This window comes from Larimichthys crocea, chromosome XXIII (assembly GCF_000972845.2).
Source record: "Larimichthys crocea isolate SSNF chromosome XXIII, L_crocea_2.0, whole genome shotgun sequence".
NCBI lineage: Eukaryota > Metazoa > Chordata > Actinopteri > Sciaenidae > Larimichthys > Larimichthys crocea.
Genome location: NC_040033.1, coordinates 13,617,824 through 13,641,463, shown reverse-complemented (window position 1 = coordinate 13,641,463; position 23,640 = coordinate 13,617,824). Strand labels below are relative to the sequence as shown.

Genomic DNA, 23,640 nt, shown 5'->3' with positions numbered 1-23,640 from the left:
AGAAGGAGATCTAGTTAGGGATTCAACGCCCTAATTCCCTTTCTCTTAAAACCTTCGTCAGAGGGGGCACCGGGCCAATTTGCTCCCTAAATGGCTGCGTGTGAATGTGCAGATTGCTTTGCATAGCCGCTGGGAATCTGGGCTTCTTCCTCTTTTTCTTCTCCATGCGGAGACTGCGAATTAGAAAAGATCCAAAGACAGATAGGCTTAACGGAGCCCTAGCTACCTTCCTTAAGTCCAGAGCCCTGTTCCAACTTCCAACTAATTCAATCCATGGCCTAACTCAATTAATAGACTTTAATGCACTGTTTCTTCTTTATCTTTCCTTTTTCCCGAGGATTCGGGACTTCAGTTAGAGTTGTAGAGTAATATCTGCAAAAAGGTTTGGATTGTAAGTCTGTCTGAATGTTAAGACAATGACATGTCCCAGTGGCATTACGGTTGATCATATATGCATCCCTAATCTCAGACATCGCCTTAATCTCGCTTTCTGGGACTTGCCGTACATTAATGTAATGTAGCGCATAAAATATTGACATCCGCTCTTCCCTTTATATGCATTGCTATAGGATTCATTAGTCAAAATGTCCTTGACATGAGAGAGGACCCCCCCTCCCTCCGAGTGTGTCAGAACCAATCATCATCTAGGACTGTAACCCGCACCTCAAGGTGTACATTTTCTTTTAATCCAGCGAGGGGCTATTTCAATAGTTTTATATGAGCTTTAAACCATACAATTCATTAATTTTGGCCTTGCGTTACCACCAAGGACATACACTCTAGCACATATACTCTGCAGACTTGCGGAAGTTCTAGGAGAAATTAAGATCACATCGGTCAGTAACATAAATAATTTAAGATCAGCCAGTACACTGACCCAGTATTCTTCCGGGCATTCATGCACCTCATGAGGACAAATATTTTATGCTTTATCCTCTCCGCTCAACAGAAACATTAACCTCATCTGAGTGCAAAAGTGTGTACACACATCTTTCTGAGCCAGTAGATCTGAGACCAGCTCTCTGCAATAGGCTTTCTATCACGCCTGCAGTTCCGATTGATCGTCTCGGCAATCAGCAATTAAGCCCTAGTGATCAGAGCGGGAGAGGGGAAGAAGGGGGAGGGCAGGAGAGGTGGGAGGTAGCCCCCTACCCCACCCCACTCCTCTCTTGTCAGCCCAGGAAAGGCTTCACTCAGCTGGGGTGCGTTTGGCCCGGGGCTGGGCTCACTGGTGGAGGTTAACTCCAGCATAAATAAGCATCTTTGGACTCATTACAGGGATTAGAGAGTAATTCGCCTGCGAGGAAGGAGACGACTGGCAGGGTTTTGGTACAGTTTACTCCAGTCTTATAGGGGCGAGGGCCCTAGAGATTACAGAGGGAGAGAGATGGAAAGGCAGCAAAAGAGAGAACGGCCAAGGGAAAAGTGAGGCTGGCTGTCAAGTGTGTGTGTGAGAGTCAATCCAAGCCCCTGGCTGCCCCCTTGATCTTGAGCATGTTGGGGTGCTGTGAAAACGGATAATGGGAGTTAGAACGACCAGGCCTGTCTAGAGAGAAGTGTGCTGATTGTTACAACTTTCCCTCATCTCTCTCTCCTCCACTTAACTAAATAAACACCCAAGAGGTAGCACTCTATCAATTTTAATGATGTTGAAATACAATTTAGGCACAAAATACACAACAAATGCTAATTTGGCCATGATGAGAGGCATCAGAAATTCCTCCCATTATTTATTCAGCTGACTTTCTGCATTTTTCATCAGAACAAATATTCCCATTTCAACAAACACACACACACACATACACATGTGCTAACACACAGCCAATTTGGAGCATAAATCAACACGTTCACTCATCAAATATATGCTCTGTGTGGTTCTCTGTAGTCTGTCCAGTGCACCAAAGACAAATAGTTCTGTCCAAAGTCCAGCCGGAGAAACGGAAGGGGCAGAGGATTGTCAATATATGCACACATACATTAAACATAGCAGGTCGATGTGTGTTCAGAAAAGACACAGACATCATAAAGACTGAAGTCCAGGCATAAACTCATACACGACTACCATGTGAATTTTTATTTATTTTTTTATTTTTTTAATGGAGGAATGCTTGCAGAACAACGCCTGTTAAACCCTCTTCATATTTTCATATAATCCTGTATTTACAAAACATTTGGATGATAATTATTTATTATTTAATTTCAGATAAATTAACATAATCACACAAAGGTGGTTAGTCGAGTCTGTTCCCTGCATTGCATTTGTGCAGCTATAAAGGTATGAACCACTATTTTAATTTCAATAAGTTCAATAGGTTTTAAAACAAACTGTCATGACAATTTCATCACACATCAACATCATCTGCCAATCATCTCCACCTCCATCTTGACCAGCTCAGGCTGGCCTGCCTCTGCGCCACATTTGGGACAGGTGAGGTAAGCGTCTGCAATGCTGTGGCTTTTGATGCAGTAGTAGCAGAAAACATGTTGGCAGCCCACTGTATGAGGCATGGTCGGCCACTCTCCGCACAGTCCGCACTCTTTTAACACCCCTTGCCCTTCTGTCGCTCCCTCCCCTTTGCTGCTTTGTCCCCCAAAAACAATCGAAGACACTGTTGCCTTCAGTTTCCTTGTATTGATCAATGGCACCAGGAAGATGAGAAACTCTGCAAAGCCGTGCCACAGCAGCTCACGGTTCATGTATTGGTAGGTTATGTCCCGGACCACATTGGGCTTGCTAAAAACCGCCCGAGCTCCTACAATCCTTTCAGCCAGGACTGGATGGCGACCTTTCCTTAGGAACACAAGAAAGTTGATGAGACTTGCAAGCTGGGCTACACTAGAAACAAGGGTCATGCAATTGCGGAGACCCTGTTGAAGTAAACCACCGCTTTCAGACACAGCCCCTCCTGCACTTAAACCCAAGCACAGAAGCAGGCTATGGGAACGCTCCTTGAGCCATTGTGGACCTGCATTGAGCAGGGCCAGACTCAACTTCTGCCTCCGGGACAGAGGTCTGTAACGGGGAGACGAGGAAAGGATATTGTGATAGCGTAGGCTCAGTAAAGACTGGCCCACAGTGGTGCTGCTAGAATACAGTGTGAACCTCCACACAAACAGTTGAAGCAGAGCCCTCAATTCAGGCTCCAGTGGGGTGAGAAGTCCCGGGCGGCAGTTCTGGAAGCACTGGGAAAACTGCGTCCATAGCAGCTGTTCAAGGGCTGAGTCTAGCTCGAGGGCATCCAGTTGGCTGATGCGCAATACCGGGGTCTGTGGATCCACATCGGTTTCTGGACCAGAACTTCCAGCTGTCCTCTTTTGGCTGTTGTCGCTTTCCAAACCTGTTGGAAAAGTATAAACAAGGACATATGCATTAATGATGTTTTCCAGGATTTTAACGAGTGGACTTCCAATTTTGCAATGTATACATACTGAGATACAACACAAAAGAGCAAGATCTTTTTACAGCCTGGGGCTAATTTTTGTTATGTTTGGGCCATCATTGCTAGATGTCATGACACAGTGGTAGTTTTATTTATTGTCAACTTTATTGTTGACAATGCAAAAAAAACTGCTGAAGTGTACAAGGGCACAAGTGATTAGACATGTTTTAAACAAATGAAACAGGAGAGAAAACAGACTGACAAAACTACAGAAAGTAAGATCCAGGTTGGGAAAAAAACCCTAAATTTTCCCTTAAACTGCAAATGATCAAATACATTAACGCCTAATGACTTTACATTATTAAACTCTTATTACCATATGTGCAACACCACACTTGATTTATTGAAGTCATGAACAAAATATATGGAGGTACAACTATTAAAAGGACAACTAGGTTGTTGGGAGGAATGAGGCCCCCGGGGGTGAGGCCCATCCTGTTAGGAAGGTTATTTTTTCTTTACACATAGGGACGGAAATCACTTTTCACATGTAAAACCCGTCCTTAATGCAACCTTTGAGCTGTGCAATGCAGAGGAGCAGGGGGTCTTAGACTGCTCTCTCCAGTGTATAAACACACCCAATCCAACACACACACACACATACACACACACACACACAGAAAAGGCGAAGCCCAGGGGCTCTTGGTGCCTGCTCCCTCTGGAGATAGGGGTGTGTGTACAAATCACATCACTAGGGATTAGGCTAACGGCACAGTCTCTGGTACACCGTAAACATCTGCCAAATGTGGAACAATTTTCCTCCCCTTAGAGTCCACTCCATATGGGATCTCACCATTGTGACGTCTGGGCTACTTTGCGCTGCATACGTTTCTAAACTGCTCACAGTAGCCGCCTCCAGTTTTATCTGCCCTTTCCTCAAATGAAACGCTTAAGAAGTGGGGAGACTAACTAACGCAAGGAGAGACAGAGCAAGAGGCCCACAGAGAGAGAGAGACAGAGAGGCCTTTTTTTGACAGTGGCTTTTGTGTCTCGCTGAACAGGATTTGTCACGAGGCTTTAAAAGAGATTTCAGCCGGGTAAATATGGCAGTTTTGACAGAAAGAGAGAGTGTGAGAGGAGAGAGAGAGAGATGATGGTCACTTTAGACATTTCTCGAGGAGGTTAAAAAAAAATAAAATCTAATATGTAGTGGCAATGCTTGGGTTTATTGCGGTGCATACGACCATCTGTGTATTCATGATGTTTCAATAGAGCCAGGATACACCGTCGAACTAAGTTAGAATTAGCAAATGAATGAAAAAAAAAAAGAGTGAATTCACGCTGAAGTAAGCAGGTGTGACAAATTCATTGAGCTGCATTTGAAATGCTGCCATGTTTAGTGACTAGAACCTCGCCTGTGATGGAAGTAGAGTTTGGATTAAAAAGAAAATATATAGAGGTAGTCTGAATGTGTACGGTAACCAATAAACAGGCTCCATTTGTTTAGTTTAATCTGAAAGTTTTTCCTTGATGGGAGAAAAAGTGCAGATTATGTCCCTGTGTGTGTGTGTGACTATGTATTTATGTCAATGGTAGTCTTCATCCATGCATAGCTCTAATCAGTCACATGCACACAGGCACACACACACACAGACAGGTGGTGGAAATCCCTGCCACAGCAGCAGCAGCCCTCTCGGGAGAGTAAACCCGGCCGGGTCCAATATTCTTTTCAAAGCCTTTTATCGAGCAGTTTACAAGTTATGAATGAATATGTTTTATTTGGGGAAACACGGTATTGACAGCCACCTATCAATAGTAATGTGACTATTGTCGAGGGTCTGTCAATATTAATGTAATTATGATGTAGAGGGATCAGAGGGATGCCGGAGTCGGGGGCCAAGTAACATCTCCTGCCCACTGCCATATCAATAGCTGGGATTGCTATTGACAGCTTCCCTTCAGACTTGCAGCACTTGCCAAATATATAACAAGCAGACACTTCAGTCAATGCCGGGCTGCCTATAAAAATTAAGCATTTGAATTTACAGGGCTTTTACCGTGGACAGCTGGAAATCCATGTTCCTTATGTAATAGTCAAAAGTCACAGTCAATGCCAGTGTTTACAGAGTACCGGTGCGGTGTGTTAGAGGACAGACACTACAGCATTTGCACACAAAAAGTATACACAGACACAAGTGGACTCTTTCTCTCTGATGTATTCACTAACACGCACACACACACACACCTGATGAGATATATTGACTTGATGATTCTCTCGTGGGTCAGCTAACCAAACGACTCAGAGACAAAATGCCCTCTCTTGGAGAGACGGCGGCTAACAACCGACAGAGTCAGAAAGGCAGGTTAGAGGAGTTCACTGAAAAATCAACAGAAAAATCACCTGAAAAGTCTGAGGTCTTGCTTTTCTATCAGAACCGTATAAAATACTTTAAAAACATCTTCCGGGGAATATTAAAAGGTATTTTGATTCAGGTCAGACGAGAGTTTTTTTTTTCCCTCTCCCCTTGTTCCCTTAGCTTGTGCATCTTGTTCAGACAAAGATAGTGCACTGACTCAAGGCTGACTGCCATAGCTTACAGACAACAACAACAACAATATCCAATCTAGCAGGGAACACACTGCAACATAGCTTCAAGGCAAAGGGGGGCCATGACCAGTGTGAGGAAGGAGAGGCGAGGCAACAAAAGCATACAGAGCATCAGACTGAAGCCTTGCAGCTGCACCGGGTCCTCTGAAAACTATACAACGGGCTGTAATGACAGCTACGCAACAGAAAGATTGATAGACAAAGAGACAGACAAAAAAAAACCAGACACGTCAGACAACACGTCATGAAACCCCCAGCTGAGAGCTCTGAACTACTGTCTAGTGATACAGTAAAGAAAATAAAATGGGGGTAAAGATAGCTAAGGAGAAAAAAATGAAGGAAGGGAAAAACAGATAAAAGCAAACCTCTCCCTAGGAACTGATCTTGAGACTGGCAGTCACAATAAAGGAGGAGGGAACATTCCTGGAGCATACGCTGCTCAGCCATACTGAGGTGCGGGCATCTAGGGAATAGCCTATAGACAGAGAAAGGCTGTACTTTCTTCTTGACCTTGGCTTTGGTGTCTAGGGAGAGGTGAGGGGTGTTTAGGGTTGGGCACTAAGACTGAGGTATGCCGAGTAGGTGGCATATCTCTGCGGGATTGCATTTTGCTTTTTTTTTCCCTGCCGCGGACAAGTGCTCTGAAGCTGCACACAAGACTATCATTCCATGCCAGTCGGGAAACTGCGAGTCCAAAAGTCTCGATTTAGCTCCTGGCGTGGTGTAGTCCTCAAATTCCTAAGCACTTAGCTATGGTTGTTAGTATAATATATTTGCTGAAATAATGCATAAACGTTCACTTGGCTTTCTATGATGCTTGTAGCGAGAAATAGGCTATGCATTGGCAAAGCATGCTGTAATACAACTTTACATTTTCTTCACTCGCTCATGTAAATTAATTTGTGTAAAAGCTCTGGTGAATAAAAACCTATTTCTCTGAGCACTCCCGTCTCGTCTTTTTTTCCCTCTCTCTCTCTCTCTCTCCCGCTCCCTCACTTTATTGCCCTTCTTTCGCCAGGAACGAGTGCGGACCTATTAGCCATGGCCTGCTAATGTCCTCACTATGAAAACGGATGAGAATGTCAGATTTAGAACTTTTAAGAGAGTGATGTCATACAGCAGACCACAGGCATTACGGGGACGCTAAGATTACCCAGGCGGTAACCAGACTAATTGTTATGAGTCTGTTTCATGAAAAATGAATGTGTGCAAATGCACAGAGGGGTCTTCAGGCTGCGTGTGTGTGTGTGTGTCACACACACTAATGCTTTATCAAGGCTCTTCTCTTCTTCTAATCACCCAAGACTCCTCCGAGCCATGGGGTGAGGGCCAAGTTAATGCCTGAACACACACATACGCACACAAAAAAAGAAATACACATCAGTTAGAACAACCCATCTGACACACAAAAAATGTGCTCTGCTTAATCTGGTTTGCTCAGAAGGTAAATTATTTAAGAGAATTAATTGATTTCATGAGTACGAAGGTTCGGTATGCTAAGGCTGTATGAGTAATAAGTACAGGGGTTTGCAAAAAAAGAAAAGAAAGAAAAAAACAACAACTTAAAAAGTCATAAAACATTTAGAGGGCAGAGAGGCACAATGAATGTGGAAGAAAAAGCGGAGCAGCTAATAGGAGGAAGAACTGAAGTTGTGTCTTCGGAGTCAATGAGAGATCACTGAGGCCTCACCTCATGCAAATAGAATGTGTAATGCTGAGGAATATTTGATCAGCACGTAATTTGGCTTCTCTTTATGCATGAAAAACACAGACATAAAAGATAGAACATATTGCCTGTGTGTTTTTTTTTATTTATTATTCTGCTCAACAAATAAAAAGGTCTAAAGGAGTGGAAAATTCTAAACAGAGAGGAAGCTTTTTGTGTGCTGTAAAACCTATGAGAATGTGAAGGCCAGTGCAGGGCGACAGAGTGTGCTACAACTGTCAGACCCACCGTACAGATACTAGTGTTAGGAATTAATCTTCGATAAGTATCTGCGTATCAATTTAGAGAATTAAACTGCTGCCGCTACAAACTGTGCCCCTAACGACATGATGACATGTTATACTTTCATCTCAATTTGTTAGTTTAATACCTTGATTTCCTGTAAAAAAAAAAGGGAAACGTGCCTGTCGGAGTACATAAAGACAAATGAAAATAATGTAGGCCTGTTCATGTCATGTCATGTCAAACTAGTAAGTAAGTATGGATTCTAAAGTAGCGTTGAAACGAAAGAAATTAAAACAAACAAACTGAAAATTAACAGATGAGATGAGATTATTAGATAATCTATTAATTGTAGTCATTTATCCAGTAATATTTGCTGATTAGAGCTTCTAAACCTGACCTAGAACTTGGCAGTGTGGTCAGAAAAAAATGAATGTGCAAAATAATGTTTTTTTTTGTTCTGTTAAAGGACTTAAACTATAAAGCTAATCCATCTAGGGTGGAATTCTTTCCAAATAAGAGCACAGATAACCCCACCGCCTCCATCACTTGCCTTCATCTGGAAACTGTATAAAATGACCTTACGACCCCGAGTGAGATCATAGCCCAATTTAACGTCAGTGACTCCCTTAAAAACACACTCATTACACTAAGTGTTTAGCTCCAGAGACACGACGCACCTATACTTCAATCTCATGCAATCAGCCGCTCCACATTCGCCACATAAATGACATTGTCTCTTAATTTTTTTTTTTTTTTTGCCCATGCCCATCAGTCTTTAACAACAACAGAACCCAAAGCTGCTCCATTTTGATAATAAGGCAAGAGCATTATGTGATAATCACAGTGGGGATTAGGTTTTGGCAGAGTGTGTGCGGGAGCAGTGCAGTCAAAGCCACTGGAAAAGAGAGATATAACCAAGAGACAGATAAGAGTAGAGGAGCGATGATTGGGATGAGAGAAATGAAGTGAGTAGTCTCTTGAAAATCAATAAGATCAACTTAGCCTTGAATCTCAATGTGGAAGGTTTTGATCTCTGGCACTGATTATTTAGGGGAATAATGGAATTATGTGAGGGAGCAGTATAACATACTCTTGAAGGAACACACTCTCACAAGGTTACCGTTCAGAAGTTGCAAGTTGGTAAATATATCTGGAGCTGACATGTCATGCATACTCATTCATTCAACAGTTGTGTGCGTTTGAACCGTGTGCACAACACACACCGATATGCATCAACGTTAAATTTCATTTTAGATGCAAACATGCAGAAAAAAACAAATGTTGCTTTAAAGACACATCATCTGACAACAGCAACGAGGAGGCGATGACATTAGTCTTTACACCGTTTGAAATAAGCAGACATGTCGCATCTGGGCTTCGTCGGGGGTGAAAACAGAATATGGAAGACAAGACTCCAGACTTGAATGTTGGCTAAACAACGCAACGACAGAGATATTTACCCATTTCTGTTTTTCAGGGGAAAGGTGAACTCACTGCAGAGCAGTCCTCGTTGATACGACGTAAACAAACTGCTGTTTCCGGGTTTGAAAAAAAAGCACCACGCCTCTTAAAGAGAATCCACCAATAGCGTGCAGCAACGTCACGATTACCGACCCAGTGCTCAAAACGAGCCAATAGGAACGCACAGCGGCAAGGCAGCGGCAAACTGTGAGGGGAACAGTCACAAGTCGTCCGTTGTAGTAACGTCGCATAGCGACCAAGTTCTCGGGTGAAGCCACGGTAATTCACACAAAGTAACACGGATAATGTCTTACACGCACTCACAACGCCGATTCATTGACTTTTCTACGGTTGCTCCGCAGTTGTCTAACAATGTAAAACCATAAGAGTGCATAGATTTAACAACACGCTGTGACTATGAGTGCTAAGGTAGCTTCTACAAGTGTGCTGTTTGTTTCATAAGCAGGACAGGCACTGCTGAAACAACACACACACACACAGCCATGAGCCAACAGACAGCAGCGAGAGAGTCAGGAGGAAGCTCGGAGTTGTCGGGTCATGGAGGTGATACTTTGAACCTAGCCTCTCTTTCCGGTGACATAGAGCTGAAAGTTCCTGTTCAGGGTCCTGGGACCGAGACAAACACCATTAAACAGCTTCTAAGCGAGTTCAAAGGACTCTACGAGCAGAGGTTAGGATGCCTAGAAACGGACACCGCCGGAACGCCTGAGGAACTGCTACAGGTGAGCGACATCTACATCCAGATGTCATGGCTTACGTGGGAGTCAACGGTAGCGTGGCCGAGCGGTCTAAGGCGCTGGATTTAGGCTCCAGTCTCTCTGGAGGCGTGGGTTCGAATCCCACCGCTGCCATTATGAACATTTAAAAGTGTCACTTATTAGTCAACCCGCTAAAGAGTTCAGAAACCGTGGGCCTTTTCTAAATCTGTTGTAAATCTCGAAGTAGTTCTCACTAGTAGTATATATTCACTTCAAAGAACTGATTCATACATTATCTAATACTGACCCCTCCGCTGATACTGTGCAATACTGCTACTGTTATCGTGACTAAAATCAAACTCTTTGTCATTTTACCAGAGACAGTCTACAGCCCTTACAGATAACCATCCAGGGTTCTGGACCTTGGATTGTATCCATGTGCCCAAACAATAGCCTAATTTATGTTAAGCATTATTGAGGACCCCATTCAGGCCCCAAAGTCTCTACAAGATTTGTAGTTTTCTGCAGACATCCATTGTCATTAGGTTATCATCCATCCGATACAAATCAAAGAGCATCCTGTCCACCGTGACTCGGGCATCAGAAGATGACCTCCGTCATGTCAGACAAATGACAGGAGGAAGCACAGGGGTGCTTTCATAAAGCCGCAGCACTTGTAACAGGTGGCAAATTGCATTATGTTTCCATCTGAGCGGCAGAGATCAGGAACACAGATCCACACTCATATTTAAAAAAGAGAGGTTTCTAATCATCAGGATTGTCATGTGACATCATTTAGCTACAGAATGTAGCCTGTGTGAGCTGGGCTGTGCATCAAAGCAAGTGTAACAAGGTTTCAGAGATGGGTTTCGGTCAGCCGGCCCCAGTCGTGGGCCTCCTTAACAAGGTTATGTGTTTAGAATCCAGGAGCTTCCAAGTCCTAAAGGTTGATGTGGACAGTTAATCATAAAGCTTGTCCATTGAAAATACAACGCCCATTCATCCATGAACCCATTGTAGGATTATGATGTTTCCTAACATGTTGAAACACTTGGACAAAATCCAAATTAAAGAATTCACGTAAAGTATACATACAAGTATTTTTTTTCTTGAGGTTTAGGGTAGTGATCACGAAGATGTTCCAAAGCTGGAAAACAGTAAACCAACAAGTTTTATATAATGGATGCATTTCCAGATCCACACCATGTCAGTCTTAGAATGTTATCTTAGATACTTTCACATCTACCATCTTTTGTAAAGTTTGTCTCCCTGAAGCTATACATCAGTGTTATATTATGCATCAGGGGACATTGTTGACTTTTTTTGGCTGTAGGGGACAGACGTTTATGAACACAGATGTACAGGCGTTCCTCTAAGGCAAAAATAATTCTGAAATTCTGTGGCACTCACTTTTATCAGAGCTGCAGTCACTGTATGTGTGCGCTATCTGGCAACCTGTACAATTTCCTTTAAAGAACAAGTGCAAAAGCAGTTGTTGTTTTTTTTAAAACCGAGATAAAAGAATGACCTGAAAGACTGAGCTGAAGAACTGTGAGGATTTGATATATTAAGTCAGTTGTGGAGCATGTTCGGGTGACCTATTTTTTGTAAACAATAAAATGTGAGCTTAAAAATGCATTTCTATCCAGACACAAAGCAGCAACGGGAAAAACATGTTTCTTAGCCTGCCCTAACCCCTGACCAACTATGTACTCTTGTCTGCTCATGAAGTATTCCTTTCTAATAATATAGCTTAGTTCCTAGGTGGGCTGCTGTATGCAAGCCAAAAGTATCTGACCTCCTTGTCTGGCAGGGTTAGTTTTAGAGGTTTTGGGTTTTTGGAAAGTATACAGTGTTTTAAATTTCAAAACCAATTCAATACCCCTCATGAGGGTGATGCTTCATGATCAAACTAGGGCAACTATTTAGACAGGAAATTTAGTCCTACTATGAGGTCTTTCTAACAACTTGGAATTTACCACAAAAGGCAACAGTCCTGCCATAAATCATAGGTAAATGTATCATCAGCTTTGACAATGTTATCTTAGACTATAACATACCTCAATTTACCTCATACGCAAGTTGTTGCCGCTGTCGTTTTGTGAGGTCTAATCCAGGTGTTAATGCATGGCTTGTTGCAGTCATTTTCACCATTACCGCGTTTTCAGTTAGTCGTCACATGTGTGTTGTTTTTTTTTATACCCAATGTAAAAGAATCACAACCCGCCCTGCAAGGCTATTGACTCTCCTGTTTAATCAGGTTCTTAATCTCAGTGGGAATACCCTAAAGACACAAGGGTTAAATAAAACTAAATAAAACATACAGTTTCATATTCTGTTATCCTGTTTGCCTGGGGAGCTCTCATGTTTCCCTCGTGAGATCATCATTGGAAGCGTATAGTCCCTGTTTTGTGTTCATTCAGCTGTGTGTCAAAGTGATATCTGACATCGCTTTGACGTTTGAGGATTCTTGGAGAAATTATGCGTCTCACTTCTGTATTCTGTCATTTTCAAAACTACTGATTTGCCAAGAGGGAGTACTACATTTATAGGTCAATGAAGATGACATACTGTCTTTGTGACTCTGTCTCTTAGGAACTGTGTTCATATTGCAACTAATTTGCAATAGCGATTTATGTTCATAGTTGGCCCCGATGTAGGAGGTGGTGTGATGTTATTATAGCACAGTGAAAAGTTGCAGAGAGAAATTGGTTCAGGGCTTGACTTCAACACAGTAGACTAGTATTTGTGTCCTTTCCTATGCTGTAATTTAGCATGTTTTAAACATTTAATATTGTTTTGTTTTATGTTTGTCAGTGGTCTTTCTTTTTCTTAAACCATGTATTTTATTTGCCTAAACCAAACCATAAATATACATATCACAGTCCACACAAGTGGATATTGTTGGCAAACCAAATGAAATGTGTTCATGAAGATGTAATTATGTTTTGCTCAGAGCATGAAGCTAATACAAAGTATATCAGTGTATTTTGGTTCTGACTGACCCAAGTTGTACACAGTTTTTTCCAAACAAAATTATGTGTTTACTGCTTCTTGTTTTAAACAGGGATTTTAGTTTGTCAATGATTTTCATTGTCAATGAAATAAAACTATTTGTTTTATAGGAGAAAAAAAATAGCTTGTTTCTACTGTCAGCTTGTTAAAACATAGCAAATAAACCACTGTTTGATCCTGCTTTGCTGTTATTCTTGCAGAGGAAAGTGAATTTTCTGCGGTCTTATGTGAATGACCTCGCAGACCAGAACCAGGTGCTGGTTCAAACCATTGAAGATCTGCAGAACGAAGCCGATGACAACGTTTCTAGTTGGGGAATGAAGCCATGCGTCTCCGATCCTAGTTTGGAGGTAAGGTTGTACAAATGTTTTTAAAGTATTTTGACTTCATGAAGTAGCTGGCCCACATATAGTATTGTTGTTTTCTTTGGTAATTCTGTATTTTAAACAAATTTACATTAATCTATACGACCTCAGTACATATTTATGTCTTTAAGAGAACCATCTGCAGGAAGTTTCAATACATACACACTAATACTGATACATGATTTTAGAGACATGTTACATATACAGTGGCAAAAAATGTTATTGTACATGCAGACGTGTGTAACATTAAAAACTGTTAATATGTGGATTAGATTTCTGAGCATGAGACCTACTCCTACTTACTTCCATACCTGCCTGTTTAACCAGGAACATTTATTTGGTATCCTGCAATAAGTGGAGCAGAACAAAGACAGCAGTGGTAAGAATTCATTCAAAAGAGAAAAAACAAAGGAGAGATATAGCGAGAGGGAGCGAGATCCTTTGTTTGTGTACACTACTTGAGGCCATGGCCTCTTTAACTTTACAGAATCCAATCAGTGGAGATCCCACTGAATATGATTCACAATGAAGTCCATGAAAATCCCTCATTGTTTAGACAGAATAATATCACTATATAGAATAATGCCAATATAGAAAAGCGATTAGGGTGAACATGGAGCAGTTTTAATGGCAAAGAATTCTTTGTGGAGACCTGGTGTTAAAGTTACAGTGAACTCTTCAGGATACGCTGCATGTAAACTAAAAAAAAAAGGAGTCAAGCAGAGAAAGGACCTCTGTTATTATCTTTTAAGTTTGTGGCCCCAACCATTTTCATGGAGGAAACCACAAATTGTCCTGCAGTCTTTCTACCAAAGTGGGATTTTTTTTCTTTTCTTTTTATTTCGCAAGACTATATTAACGGAAGGCAGGAAGATAAAGACATCATCACCACTTGCTGTGGTGACCTTAAGGTATTGTTCCGTTTAAGTTACAGCTAGGCCTCCATCAATATGTACTCTTCTGAGTGGATTTTGCACACAGAAAACTTATCTGCTATTATAGAGAAGGTCAAAAGGCTAGCTTTGTGTGCTCTCTCCGCTGATCACAAAGGTCAACGTAATACAATGCCTTTGCATTTCCCAACATTCAGAGCTGTCCATTTGAACTTTCATCAGTTTAAAACTTCATTTTTTCCAAAGACATTGCTTTAGCAACAAAAAATACCAGTTACAGTTTATCTTCCCTGTCTTTACTGAATAGGTTGTACAATATATGTTTCTTAAAAGCCTACTGAACAGTGAGAAGTAGTGGCCAGACCTTTTAATAGCGGATTAAATTGCAATCCATTAATTGCCATGAGTCCTTCGGGTTTATCCATTTGCACATTTTTTTATTTTTATTGTTTGTGACAAAAACAGCTTTGTCTGGCAGCCAAAGAGACAGAGCGTGAGGGAGCATACATAGCTTGTTACCGTGCTATTGACCCTTCTTCGGAGCTTTTGAATCTCCATTTTCGCCAGTCTTCAACTATGCTCTCGCTGTCTCTTTATGTTACTTTGTATGTTTTCAGGGTCTAGATTGGTAAACAAATACAAACAAATGGACTGCCTCACTCAACAGTCTATTAGGATAGTCAAGGGACAACACTGTGTTTTCTCCTCTGATGTCCATAATGTGAAATCCAATCAAATGAAGAGCATTTAGAGCTACTTATGGACCATTCCACCATGTAAACGATGCAATGAGCTCTGTAATAGGAGCTTGGCTAACGTCTGATTGAATCGTAGTGTATGGTCTTGTTGATGCACAATAGGGTTGAACTGTAATGGACACTAAACAGAGTTTGTTTTGTGGTCATAATATCATGAAATCCAAGGCTTGTTTTCTCTGTTCTAGACTGCTGCAATTAGCCTGTTGTCTATTTATCATCCACAGACAGACAGATATTGCATCTTCTTGTTCCCGCATACAATACAAGCCTGAATTAAAGAGTGCTTTGTGAATAATACTGGAGATCTGTTTAACCTGTACGTTAAAGTATGCTGTGACAACAACTGTAAGCTCTAGCAGCAGTGGTGTAGTGTGCATTGATACAGGTTGTTATGGATTTTGGAGGATGTAGATGTATAGTTAGTTGTCCCACTGGCAGCTGGACTCTGAAACAGTATTGTTTCGCTCAGACGATTTGTATTAGTGTCAGGATGCAGATTTCCAGTTCTTTTGGTGCTCTTGCCAGAATCAGTTTCTACAGTTAGCTAGCTTTCCAGCTGGTAGTGAAAGAAAAAAAAAATCAATGGAAAATACTGAACCTTCTTTATATATCATTCGGTTACAATAAAAGGCATTATTATGAGTTTTGAGGAAACTTCTGGGAAAGTTTCTCATAGTCATTTCCTTCAATTTTCTGGGTTATACTCTCGTTGGACTGTCATTTTGGCAGCTTAAGGATTAATAATCATATAACGCAATAAAACTGAAACTTTACTGATCTCTGTAGAAATGTTTTTTTTCCACTCGTGCTATTCCAGGTAGGTCAAAGGCAGAAGGGCAGCTACAGAACAGAACTTCTGTAGAACTGGCAGGGATTCAGGATCTTGCTTTTAGACACTCATGTTAGGCAGATGGTTTGCCAACTCTAGGTTTCACCGACAGTTGGAGGATAAATAAAGCACTCAGCCTTAATTTTTTGAGACATATAATTACCTAATATCCAGGCACAAACTTAATATGTCAGTTCATGTCATCATATTTTGGCCAGACTAACTGCAGACTACTGGTAAGAAGGTTGATTGCTCTGTAATTGTATGTCAAACTCTTTTGTCCAGAGCTAGAGTTTGTAGTCCAACAACTATCGAAATAATTTGCTACAAATAATTGATGCTGTCTGGTTGTAAATTCCTAGATTGGTCATAATCTGACTTTTTGTCGATCAGATCAAAACATCACAGATCCAAAATCCTTCAATCCATAATTAAATACGCTCTTGAATCAAACTGTCAACTTTAGTCTTGTAAACATTAAGAAGGCTGAGGGGAACGTACACATAAAAAGATTTCATGGATTTTATATAATTTTCCACATTGTTGGTGAGTCATTTGGTTCTAATAATTTATTTTCTATTGGTGATTCTTCAGGACTATTGAGAGGACAACTTATACGTGTGTTCTGTGTTATGAGTCAGTCTTGAAATCTGTTCAAGAGCTCTGAACCAAAATCCTTCAGCATACTGGACACATTCACAACATGTATTTCTTTTATGTTATCTCTTGTGTGTTGTTGTGTTCGTCGGCCATTATATTTGTATTTGCACAGTTTTGCTTTTACGTTTGTGTACATTATATGCTGTGTGTGTGTGTGTGTGTGTGTGTGTGTGTGTGTGTGTGTTTGTGAGAGAGAGTGAGAGAGAATGTGTGTTTGTTGGGTAGATTTTTTAATTCCCAGAGTTTAGCCTCTGGCCTGCAGGCCAGTATGAGGGACTGTGGAGGCCTGAAGGGGATCAGTGTAGATCAGAACAGATCAGTAGGGATCATTTGGGATCACTGGCCCTCGCTTTGATCCACTCATCCTGTCATCTCACCATTCCCACACAATTCTCAAATTATTACCATACCAGGCGTAGTCACCCATATGTTAGTAAACATATTTTTGAGACTCTGTGTCTGCGCTGGTGATGTATGGTATTCTGCTACAGCTTAAATTGGAAGTATCCCATTCGCTATGCTTATTAGCTCGCCTTGTTTATAAAAGAGAGGTTTAACATAGAAGACCTAATTTCTTTTGTTTCATTTGTATCAGAGACGAAACAAATAGGTTTTAACAAGTGTCGACTACACATTTGCTAACTGAATGCTGGGAATATCTCCAGCTGTGATGAGAGTCTCCAATTTTTTTGTGTGATTCACAAAGTGACTATTTATGACATTCCCCATAAACGACAGAACAGGGGCTATTAAAATCTGAAGGCTCAGGAACTGAATGAGAAAATTGGTCTCATGACTTAATCCATGCTAATGAGAACATCATTTTTCCTGTCATGTGGAGCACCCTCCATAGCAACACTCTTAAGACCCATTTTGCTTCCCTGACTGTAGTTCAACACAACAGTACATAAAAGAAGAACTCTGTCAGTTATGGCGTAGCTGTCGGATGAAAATGTTTTGATCTCCAAAAAGAGGAACTTTTCTGTAATTAACAAAACATGCCTCTTATTTAGAATGACCTCAACTCTTCGAATTCAAAGTAAGGTCGCTTCTCAGCCTCACATACTGAACAGATGCAATAAGATGAGCTTTTATCTGTTTCTTCGTCACAAATATATATATATATACAAAGAACAGAATATGACTGGCCGGCCTTTTCACCATTCATACTTTGGCAGCAGTTGCTCCAAACCTGGCTGACCCTGCGGGGCAGTGACTGCTCCGCTCAAGTCAATGAGAGAAGGTGCAAACTCAATTCAGGTCTGCATTAAAAACAGTCTCTGAACTGTGTGACCTTTAGCAACCACCCCACACACACACACACACACACACACACAAACACACATAAATTTGCTTGCGTCGGAGAGAGAGAGTAGGAGTGGGAGTGAGAAAGACAGAGCACGGGAGGTCAGGGGGTTGCGATGGTTGACTATGCTAATGCTGTTGTTAATGACTTTGCTGTGAGTGATAATTGATCGTCTTCATTACCATATTAACTTCACTGCCCCCACCCTTTCAAGACCCCCTCCTCCCTTTCAACCCCCAGTCTCTCTCCATGCAGTAATGGATGCCCCCGTTTGATCCTTCAAATAATGAACTAATTAGCTTAATTAAAATCAATAGAGGTGCCAATACTAGGTTAGACATTTCAGGGATGCCGTCTCTATCTGCAGGAAAGGAATTTTCAGAACGAGAGGGTGAAAGAGGATGGATGGCAGGAGGCAAGAGGAGCGATACGTACTCAACAGGAAGGCTAGAAAAAGGAAGGAGGAAACGGGGACAGACATAGACATGAGATGAGGAAGAAGTTATTTGAAAAGAGAGGACAAAAATAGGGTGAGATGGGTGCAAACAGACAAAGAGGAAGTAAGTGGGATGATGGGCGGCGCAGGTTTAAAGATGGTAAAATCCAAGAGGTAAAACGTAAAAACAAGTGGACAAGGGCGAAGACAAGAACGCATGAGAGAAAGAGACAGAAAATATCAGAGGAAAGGAGGGAGCTAAAGAGAGGGGACACTAAACGAGAGAGAGAGAGGGCGAAAGAGGTTCCTAATGCTGATTTATGAGTGCTTGACGGTCGTTAGCTGGAATAAATGGCTTGTAGGAGTGGCTGCAGCATTACTCCCTGTACAGGATACTAAGTGCATTGTAAGGTCAGCCATAAGGCCAAACTTACATATGTAGTGCTCTGCCCTTGTAAACCTTTGTTAATATATCAGCTGCAGGATGGAACTGTAACTAGTCACATCTGATACACCACAATGACTGGCCCGTATGGTGATTGTTTTATTTACATTTCATTTATTTAATTAACACAAAAGTTTGAGCATACTTTGTTTTATATGAATGTGATTTGCTACATGTAGTGCTGAAGTGATTAGATTATTTATTAATTGGCTGACTATAACTGTTTTACAAACCGATTTATAATTTAAGTCACTTCCAAAATAAAAGTGCGCTAGTTCCAGGTTTTCAGATGTGAGTATTTATATCAGTGTGAAGTTAATATCACACCTAAATACCAACTTATGACTGTATGACTATTATGAACTAAACAATTTAATGAAGTACAAAAATAGAAGCAAACACCATAGTCCATGCTGATGCTTTAGCGTTTTGTCCAGTTTGTGCATGGACTGAAGCTACTAGCTGTGGAGCGACACAAAAGCACGGTGGTACACCATTTGATGAGTCTAAAAATGCTTCTTCTTCCAATGGATAGAGCACAGGTTCATAAAAAAATGTTTGTTGTACAAAGTTTGGATTTGGTATCTCCTCACTAGGTTATAAGTGAGGTTTAAATTCATTTTCCCAATCATTTTGCAACAAACTCGTGTGGTAGTTAATTTAATATTTTAAAGCAGCTGCCAGTAGAATTTGAAACATGATGACTTTGTGACCACATGAGTCGCTTTACAATCAAGACTTGCCTCACTGATGTGAATACGACTCCCACTCTGCAGACTGCACGGATAGGAGACATATATTTTTAGAAGATGTCATGAGAACTGTCAGAAAGTAGTATGAAAAACAGTATGAACTTGTGTGTGTGTGTGTGTGTACATACTGTATACTTATATGTAGGTTAATTGAGTGCATGCATACAGTATCTGCATGGCACAGAAAAATACCCATATAATGCGGTGGATGTGTTATTCCTGTAGGCTATCATCATAGTTGCATCACTTTACACTTGCATCAAGCTCACTCTGGACAAAATTATAGCTCACATTTAAAGTACACACTCACTCTAAGCGTGTACACTGTGACATAGTAGAACAAGACGCTGGCATGTTCCTTCAAGTCACCATCACCATGAGTGGCATTATCCATTTTTTCCCCCCTCCATTCCTCGCTTTCTGTTGTGATCTGGTGACTCACACACACACGCGTTCCTGCTTTTGTTTTTTTTTGTTTTTTTCTCCTCTGTTGCTTTCAGTTGACCTAGCTCCAGACAAAAGGAATGGAGGGGAGTGGAAAAAAATGGAATGATTGCGTAAATGGGTGGCTATTTTCAGATAGAAAAGAAACAAGAAAAGCTAAAGTGAGGTGGAGAAGAGAGAGAGAAAAAAATGAACAGGGAAGAGAGGAGGCGTGGGTGAGGGGCAAGTGGATGAGACAGGAGGAGACAAGAGAATGTGTGGAGGTTGGAAGCTGGAAACAAAAGAATAAAAATGGAGGGGAAAGGAAAGAGATAGAGGAAGAGTGACAGCAGGGGAGAGGAAGTGAACCGATTCTGTGAATGACTGTTGCTATAATAAGTTTTCTTTGTTTCTTCCTTTCGTACAGTAAAAGTACTGCTTCCATTTCTACTTTTAATATCAACAGTCCTACTATGACTTCAAGTACTTCTACTGCTATTGCTGCTGCTACAGTGCATCTGCCACTACTACTGTCTTTCCTCCAGTGTCTAACAGTGAACAGACCCACAGTGACAGGTTTTGTTTGACTATTTTCCACATCCATGCCTCCTCTACCGGAGACTGAGATGTGATCACTTTGGAGGTATCAGTACTGCTTGTTCTAGACAGAGCACTGTCTGTAAAAAATGTATTGCATATTGTCTGTTCTGTTTGTCTTAAAACCGAGTGAGAAAGCTAAATGATGTGACGCAACGTCTGTGTAACGCGTTCTCTGTTTCTTTCTCTCGTGTGCTTCTTTTTCTCTCACTCATCCACTCTGCTGATTTTGACCATTACTTTAATTTCCTCGCCACTCTTTAATGGTATAAAACACACACACACACACACACACACACACACACACACACACAAGCCCTCCCTCCAACAAATGAGTTTACCGTGGTCATAACCTTCACAGGACTCATTATCATAGATTGCAGGCCTTTTCATAAAGCTGAGACCACTGGTGACGGATTACTAGCGGAATGGACACACACACACACACACACACTATGATCCGTAATGAGACCTTATTCCGGACACCCAACCCAGCTGCCTGTAAATTACACCCGCCACTCTGCCATACATACTTAATCAGCTAATGTTGTTTTATTCCTTATTATTAATTTGCTCCTGTTTCTGATTTATCTAAAGCGCTCTGCATCACACCAATATTTTGTCTCCTTTACAGTTCAGAGAAGCAGAGAGAGAGAGAGAGAGAGAGCGATAGAGAGAGAGTAGGCTGTGTGCTTATTCATGTACTTAGGGGATTGCATCGGTAATGAATGGACTGGCTGTTTAGGCATACATAACGCAGCCTACTACTCACCTTAATAATGTAAGCAGGTCGTAACTCCTGCTAACCCAAGGGTATATAAGGCATACGCAGACACACTCGCACAAACACACAGAGCCTACCTATATTAGCCAATGACCTCTATGTGCGCCAGGTCTTCTCATTGTCACACTGCAGATACATTGGAATATAAATGTTTTGTGAGCAGGGGAAGAAAATCATGTGTGTCTTTTTCTTAATATATGTTGTTTAGCCCACTAAATAATACGAGATGTAACTTAACATTCAATGCATTAAGAAAAAAATAGATTGATCTTTTTTTTTTTTTTTTTTAGAAGATGATAAAACCATGAGGTTGAATAGAAAAGAATATAGACGACAAAACACTTTTCTAACATTATTAAGGTGTTCACACACAAAGTTTTCTTTACGTTCTTACAAAAGGTTCAAGTCAAGAATGAGGTAGAGGAACCTAACAAGTCATTTGTTGTTTCCTGTCTTTGAAAATGATGTCCTATAAAGCAACTTGTCCACTTGGCAGACATAAAGCCTTCATCATGCATCAAATATTAACTTCACATATAATGGATTGAATCTCATCTTTCCATCCGCACCAACTCCTCTTTTGGAATGCTTTTGTTTATATATTTTGCTTTTTACTATTATTACATTCTACATTTACACATGTGCACATACTTAACACTAGTACATGCATAATTAAAACGCACACATACAAAGTCATACTTAAAGCACACACACTCACACACATGAGGCCTATGTGTTGACCTGTGAGTCATTGCTGTCAGCATTGATTTCCTTTTCCCAGAGTGACCCCTGTCACCGCAGCGATAGAGTGGCCGATATTTCACCAGTACCGCTGGTTCTCTCTCCTTTTTTCAAGCCCCCTGTCTCTCACATTTACTTCTTTCTCTTTTCAACTCCTTGCCCACTTCTCGTTTCCCTTGTGCGTATTCTCTCTTTTTAATAGGCCCGTGTAATGGAAAGGCTTGGCTACCACTAGGTTTCTCTAGAGCCACATTCATTTGTATTCTTCTTTACATTCTCCTTGTTTTTACAGATACAGTATGAATTGACCTCACAATAATAATGCTGACCCATATTTCCCACCCGTCCTCCGCAGACCAATGTGCAGTCAAAAAAAAAAAAGGCAGACAGACAGACAGAGACAGGCAAACAGGGTAATGGCAAGGGTTATTTCAGTCCAAGCAGTTGTACTGTATCTGACAATGAACAGAAGACTGTGTGTGCGCGCGTTTGTCTGTGCAATCGTCATTTCAATGTCCTTCCTGTGCGACTATTGCGTCAAATATATTATTTTTAAATCCCTAAAGAGGAAAGCCAAATTATGAAGTCGTTAGAGTAATCACATTTCAAACTTCATCTTCGATTCTTTCTTCTATATTTGATTTTGTCAGCTTTTTGATTAGATTTTGTGCAGTTGGCCCTGTTTTGAAAATGAGCAAAAGCAGAGAGCAGAGACAGTTTTTTCTTTCATCAGTTGTTTATACAGTTGGGCACAGTTTTTTTTATTTTCTTGTCCTTTTTTCCCCCACACACACATGACACACTATCGTCATCAAGATGCAAATTCTAAGCAATCAGTCAGGGACCTAATTTAACACCTCTGCTCCTGTGGACTGTCAGACTACATCACAGTTTATATCACTTGAGAAAATCACTTTCTACAAAATGATTTTCTTTTATTGAGCAATGTCTAATTGATAAACAGAAGTCAAAGTTCTTTTTTGCTGAAAATGTAACTCCCCCTGAATGTGTCTTAGTTACTTCTTTCTCAGAAAAACAACTACAGTATTGCAACTTAATCTACATGCAATGTAGATTAAACTCATTTGTAAAATCTCCTTATGTCGATAACACATAAATAATCAATAATCTGGATGTCATTTTGTCTCTCCAAGGTGCCTGAAGTTGATCTGAATGCTTTGTTGCTGGATGAGTTTGGTGGACCTGCCGCTCACATCAAACACAGGTATGCACAGCCAGATGAGCTGTATGACTGTCTCATAAACATTAAGAATCCTCGTCAACAAAGCAAAAATTTTCCAGGAAAAGTTTACTCTCAAATAACTTCCTTATAATAACTTCATGAATCAACCACACACACTCACACACATGCATAGGTCCCCTAGTGTAGAGAAAGGTAACAGAGTTGGCCTCAGGGACTCTGTCTCTCCTTAGGGAGGCTGAGCTCCTTAGGGAGTCACTGCAACACCACTGTCCCCATGGCAATATGCAAATCCCTATATGATATTTCCCACCAT

At 41.0% G+C, this 23,640-nt stretch overlaps 2 protein-coding genes and 1 non-coding gene across 5 annotated transcripts in view; 2 read left to right on the top strand and 1 right to left on the bottom strand.

Annotated features, from left to right (window-relative positions):
- Positions 1 to 1,300: 1,300 nt before the first annotated feature.
- On the bottom strand, positions 1,301 to 9,525 carry pex2 (peroxisomal biogenesis factor 2). The gene is made up of 2 exons (XM_010735466.3): positions 9,400 to 9,525; positions 1,301 to 3,338 (listed from the first exon to the last, which is right to left on the bottom strand). Exons 1-2 carry the CDS (start codon positions 9,401 to 9,403, stop codon positions 2,356 to 2,358), a joined length of 987 nt encoding a protein of 328 aa, XP_010733768.3. The 5' UTR covers positions 9,404 to 9,525; the 3' UTR covers positions 1,301 to 2,355.
- A 60-nt stretch (positions 9,526 to 9,585) lies between these two features.
- Positions 9,586 to 23,640, top strand: part of LOC104922598 (trichohyalin) — an 87,559-nt gene continuing 73,504 nt past the window's right edge. Inside the window, exons 1-4 of one of the 3 annotated variants that reach the window (XM_027274279.1) lie at positions 9,586 to 9,679; positions 9,867 to 10,143; positions 13,335 to 13,484; positions 23,278 to 23,348. In XM_027274279.1, coding sequence (XP_027130080.1) covers positions 9,904 to 10,143; positions 13,335 to 13,484; positions 23,278 to 23,348 — 461 coding nt within the window. In that variant the 5' untranslated portion in view covers positions 9,586 to 9,679; positions 9,867 to 9,903. Of the gene's footprint in view, positions 10,144 to 13,334; positions 13,485 to 23,277; positions 23,349 to 23,640 lie in introns of all 3 variants that reach the window. The other 2 variants (XM_027274280.1, XM_027274281.1) reach the window with 2 other exon arrangements.
- Positions 10,191 to 10,272, top strand: trnal-uag (transfer RNA leucine (anticodon UAG)). Its single transcript has one exon. It is a non-coding gene; the product is annotated as a tRNA-Leu (tRNA).